General features: G+C 45.2%; 1 protein-coding gene across 2 annotated transcripts in view; it reads right to left on the reverse strand.

Moving 5' to 3' along the window:
• Positions 1 to 5,220, reverse strand: part of LOC105499695 (family with sequence similarity 199, X-linked) — a 29,518-nt gene extending 24,298 nt beyond the window's left edge. Inside the window, exon 1 of one of the 2 annotated variants that reach the window (XM_011772458.3) lies at positions 4,692 to 5,220. In XM_011772458.3, coding sequence (XP_011770760.1) covers positions 4,692 to 4,888 — 197 coding nt within the window. In that variant the 5' untranslated portion in view covers positions 4,889 to 5,220. The remainder of the gene's footprint in view (positions 1 to 4,691) is intronic. The other variant, XM_071088353.1, reaches the window with a different exon arrangement.
• Positions 5,221 to 6,000: the final 780 nt, after the last annotated feature.

Below are 6,000 nucleotides of genomic sequence, written 5' to 3' on the forward strand. Positions count from 1 at the left end.
ACATAGAAACATTAAAAGAAACATCATTAAAATGTTGATAGTTGTTACCTTTGGGGAAAAGGATCATGAGTGGTCTACAGTTTTTTATATGCCCTCAGTTTTCTACAATAAGTTTTTAAATAAAAATTTAAGTATGATTCTTTTAGACTGTTCTGTCAGTTTCAAACTTGTAATGAATGTCCATTGTGTGCTCAGCACTAAACTATTCAAATTTACAAGCCCTTACATTTTATTCCACTAAGAGAAAGCTACCTAACACTTCGATTCTAGCTATAACCATAATATTACTCTCAAAGGAGACTTTCTTCAAAATCGTGAAAGATGTTGAAAAGAATTCCAGTGAAACACAGTGTTTAACTCAATAACTAGGCTTGCTGCCCAAATTTTAATTTACAAAAAAATAAAGCCAAGAATATTTCTCTGCAAGGTGTTTCAGCAAGAATATACAGACTAAGGACTTTCAATAGTATTTTGGTAAATAGCCATTTAAATGTTAAAATTAAGAATTAAAATTAAGAAAAGCATGTGCACCATGTATACATTCCTCTGCAGTCCCCTTTTCTCTCAGGTGGACCTGATTGCCACTTCTGAAGATAAGAATCCAGCCAATGAGCACATAAAGTCCTGTCAAGCTGATGAAGGTCATTTGAAGTCTATGCTATACATTCATTCTTAGGGGACAGTGCCCTATCAGTACTTGTATTCACCACTGACTCTCTGTCAGAATCCCCATATAGCCAACCTGACCTCTGCTGCTATTCTGGAGTCCAACAGACCACCAAGGTTCCAAGTTTGAGAATATACAACCCCTTCTTCTACCCACTTAAGTTCCCTACTTTCCTCCTCGCTATCTCAATCATGTTGGGTTCATTACCCATCTTTCCCACCCTCTTTATTGCCTTGGAAGTAAAAAACACTCTGTGTCATTTCTAAGGCTAATGATCCCATTTGCACTTCTGAGTTCATCATCTCTATCTCTCATCCCATCTTCTTTTATATTTTCAATTTCTCCCTTTCCTGTGGCCTGCTTCTAAGGAGGTAACATCTCTATTCTTGGAAAAGAAAAACTAAATGAGGTTAAAAAAAAAAAAAAGAAAGAAAGAAACCTTTACTTCCCTTTCAAATTCTCACAACATCTCCCCTTCTCCTTTCCTTCCCTGCTAAATTTATTGAAAAGCTTCCACTTTCTCAACCTTTGTAGCCTGTAGTTCCACTTCTATCACGTCACGGATTTCTACTGATTACTCCCAAATCTGTATTTCTAGCCTGGATATTTCTCCAAATCCTAACCCCCATTTTCGACTTGTCTCAGCAAGTCCCCAAACCAAATTTCTCCAACATGGTTCTCCCACCTGCAACCCACAGCTCTTCTGCACCTCTAATTCTGTATCTAGATAGGAAAACTATGGGTGTTACCAAAGGCACACAATAGTCTTTAGGTTTTTCTGGTTAATGGTGATTGAAAATGGAGCTCTAAAATCACATAACTGAGTAACTGATTTATGCGACAGTTTGGAAGTGCTAAGAGAAAGCCCCCATTTACATCAGAAAATCACTGCCCCCCAAACGAAAGAAAATGTCTTAAACACTACATATGTTCCACACTGACATTTCACATTTTTAAAAAATTCATTCACTTTTTTGGCTTACTGAAATTTATTCTATTTTCCTAAAATTCTAGACCAATCCATGTAAGTCTTAAGGTATGAATGATTAGGAAACTGGCTGTGTCCACGTAATGTATTTTCTACTGAACCTAGACCAGTGACATACCAACCTACGCCACAAATGACTTTAATCTGAATATTGGGCCGGGCGCGGTGGCTCACACCTGTAATCCCAGCACTTTGGGAGGCCGACGTGGGTGGACCACCTGAGGTCTGGAGTTCAAGATCAGCCTGGCCAACATGGTGAAACCCTGTCCCTACTGAAAATATAAAAATTAGCCAGGCATAGTGGTATGCGCCTACAGTCCCAGCTACTCGGGAGGCTGAGGCAGGAGAATCGCTTGAACCCAAGAGGCAGAGGTTGCCCTAAGCCAAGATTGTGCAACTGCACTCCAGCCTGGGTGACAGAGTGAGACTCTGTCTTAAAAAAAAAAATCTGAATATTGCATCCATTCAACCTCAGTGCTGTGACTGTCTTTGTTAATGAAAATTGCAAATATAGCCCAGAATCCAGTAAATGAGTAGGCACAAACTGTCATAATCATAAAGTCCTTATCAAGGGCATTATTTTTTAAATCTCCACATTTTTCTTATCAGGTATCAAGAAGGAAGCAAAATAAAGGTTAAGTCAAATATCTACCAATTAACAAGCTTCCTACTTCCAATGAAATTTGTTTTACAATGACTAAACCCAAGGCAGAATTTCAGCCTACAACTATTTGAAATCTGATTTTTGGGTTGTTGCCTGAATTGGCAAATGACGTGATGTGAAGGGAAAAAGTGACACATACCACTCCAAAATAAAAGAACTCCCTAAACTTTGCCCAATATATGATTTAGCTGTGTGCTTCTTCCTAAAAAGAAATGGCTGGAAGCCTATGGTCCTCTCAAGCACCATCTTGAGGAGGGGTAAGAAGGCAGAACATTCCAGAAGGATAATAGATTTAAAAGGCAAGGTAGCCTAGGGCAGAAACATCATGTGCTGTGAATATTGCTAATTTTGCTTCCCCTACTCTCTGCTGAAAAGGATACAGAGCATTAGAACCCCTGCCACCATGCCAAGCCTTGTGAAAAGTAGGGTAGGAGAGGGACGTTGAAAAAAAAAAAAAAAAAAAGCAGGCAGTAACTAGGAAAAATGTTTGACTTGGAAAAACTGGGGCTTCCAAAGAACCTCCTTCTCCCCTCCTCACTGCCCCATTGAAAAAAAGTCCTGACCTCACCAAAGTCTTTTAGGGGAAGAAAACACAGGGAAAAAATGGGGAGGAGGAGGAGGAACAGAACAAGTTGTAAGAAACATATTATTCTCATAGCTTCACTCCCCATCACCTCCACCCAGTTTTGGCAGTACTTACCCACAGCCTCTGCCCTCACTCCCTTGCCCTCATCATCCAGCAGGATCATTCTGAAATCATTTAACTTTCCTGGGTATGTGACTTGCTCCAAGGCTGCAAAACTTAAATGCCAAATATGTACAAAGGTATTCTTTTATATTATTTTCCAACATAAATAACCCTAAGCACACTTGATTTCATGAATACGTTACATTCACATTACAGTGACATCAGGGGTTAAATAGGGTTCTGTGAGTTGGTCTAGGAAACCGTAAGTTCTATTTGTAACACGGGATCGATTAGTTCTGTTCCAGGTTTAATCATTGGCTTCAAAGGAATAGTCTTGGATTTGCTTGACTAGGTTTTACGACCTTGAACTCAATCTTTTCTTTCTGGGACTGTTTCTTCAGTTTTTGCAATGATGATTTAGAGTACTCATAATAAATTTACTGCCACTTCCTTTTGAGATGTGTTATACTGATACTCTGATTATTTAACTATAACACCTTGTTCCCATAGACTATAACTTTCATTTACGTAAGAAACATCTTTTACACATTCCTTGTACCTGGTAGAAGCTCATTCAATCTACAGACTGATTTAAGGGAAGGGAGGGGAGAAATATGCTAAAGACATTAAAATATGAAAGAATTTGATCAAACTCACATCATAAATTTGAATCAGAAGTCAGAACTAAATTTCTTAATTTATCTCCAGTATTTTCCATAGCTGAACCCCTCTCCTAGAGCCTTATCCACACACACCCCCAGCCCTTTGTATACATATCTCAAATATCCACCTATATTAAAAGTTGAGGCTATATCTAGGACGTCTTCAAATCCCCCCACCCCCAAGATTTGATCTAACACGTAAATGCTTGCATGAGAGAAGTCTCCAGAACACTACCTTCTACCGAAATCAGTTAGGAGGAGATACACCCTCTGAATAAATTTGTGTAAGTCAGTCCATCCTAAGCCTTACTCTGTCCCTTCAAAGGGGAAGCAAACCAAGGGATATGTCATATGAAGGAATCTTCCAGATTTAAGCTTACCCAGTTTGGCTGAGCCCAAAGCGCTAAGGCAAACAGTTAATAAAGGAGGGGGGAAAAAAAGAAATAATCGACTAGTTTCCTAGCGCTCAACTAAAAAAAAAAAAAAAATGGGGTGGGGTGGTGGCGGGGGGGGGGAACAGGACTGTGAGATAGGTTAAAAATAGGGAAAATTAAGCTTCTAGCTTTAAACGTGCCATCTTTCAACGCCACTTTTCAAAAGATCTATGGATTGATCTTGAGTCATCCAAATTCCTCTACAGCGTACCGGAAATGGAAGGGGTTAAACTTTTGCAGATGGATGGAAACAGGGGCGTATCTAAAAATCAAGGGTGGGGGTTTGGGATTCGTAGGGTACAGATGGGGGGAGGGAAGGGAAGCGAGGGAGGAAGAAGGTAGGGAAGGGAGGAGTCGCTATAGCCAGAATATGAATGAGGAAAAGAGAGTAAAACGCCGGTCGAAAGGAAAATCGGAGGGCAGGGGTGAAAATAGGGAGGGGGGGCAGGGAAGGAGCCCGGGAATGAGTGCTGGTCAAAGGCAGGTGGGGGAGGGTGCGACTGGAAGCGCAGCCCGGGACGAAGGACCAGGAGCAAGGGGGCGACCAGAGGTGGAAAATCCACCCCTGCCCTCAGGTGCAGTTCGTACCTGTTGGTGTGGAAGCGGTGGAGCGGGTCGGTGCGATGGCAGGAGGACAGCTGGCAGCCGAAGTCGCTGATGTCCAGGCAGCCCGGCTCCTCGCTGGGGCAGGTGCCCACCCCGCGAGGAGGTCCCAGGAGTGGGAAGGGTTCCTCGGGGGTTAGAAACTTCTCGTAGGAAGTGATGGCCGAGGCCTCGTCGGACATGGTTGGATATTGCCTGGCTCGGGCTCCCTCTCTGGCCCTGGGCTGCTCCCGCGCCCGCCCCTGCCCCCACTCTAACCTGTCCGCAGTCGCCGCCGCTCCGGGGTGTGCCCGCCGCAGCTCACTGGCAGGCTGGGCGTCGCGGCCCGCTGCTGCTTGCGGGGTGCGGGGCCGCGCGAAGAGGCTGCTCGAGGCCACAGCAGCCCACCGGCCACCCAGTTAGCGCCTAGGTAGCCTCTGCAGCTGCCGCCGCCGCCCGACTCAGCCCGTCAGCGCAGCGCCGCCGCCCGGCCCGGCCAGGCCCGCCCCGCCCACTGCGCTCAATGCTAGTGACTGCAGCAGTCTGCCCGGCGCCCGCCAGGAGGGGAAGGGCGGCGGGAAGCCACTCCCCGTGCCCCCTGCTGGACCGGAGGAGGAACTGAACCTCCGCCTGCCGCGGCCCCGAGCGGCCCGCCCCGCCCTCTACTCATCAAATCAGGGATTCAGGCCGCTAGAAGGGCTCGGCGCCTCTGGCCAACCTCCTCCTCCGCTTTCTCACTCGCACTTGATTACTAAGCAGGAACCGCAGTCTCAGAAAAGGGACTTGGCCAAGGTCACACTGCGGGTGCGTGAGAAAGCATCCAGATGCCCTGATTCCCAGCGCACTCGATCACCCTGTCCCAATTCAACAAGTATTTATTGAGCTCCTGCAATGTGTGCCCAGCACCGTGCAATGAGCTGTAGGAGAAATCTTCCAAGCAGGAAAAAATAGTCCCTTCGTCCGTCACCCTTGATCACCTAACTCCAAGAACACTACGCTGCAGCCACTCGCCTACTCAGAGCTGCTGGACACGTTGTACTCTTTTGTGCTTTGCGCCTTTTGCTCGTAGGCACTCTGCTTGGAATGCCCTGCCATTTCTCCCCTGCTAATCCTTCAAACTCCAGCTCAAACGTTATCTCCTCTGTGAAGCCTTCCCTGACTCCCAAAGGAGACCTAGGCACTCCTGCTAATTTGCCCCCTCTCTCCCGTAGAAAATATATTATGGAGCTTAACTTGTTCAACTTGAATCAACTTGTTAGGTGTCATATACTGTGCTTTGCTCTTTATCTCATCTCTCTTCTCTGTATTCTGGACA

This window comes from Macaca nemestrina, chromosome X (genome assembly GCF_043159975.1).
Source record: "Macaca nemestrina isolate mMacNem1 chromosome X, mMacNem.hap1, whole genome shotgun sequence".
NCBI classification, from domain to species: Eukaryota; Metazoa; Chordata; class Mammalia; order Primates; family Cercopithecidae; genus Macaca; species Macaca nemestrina.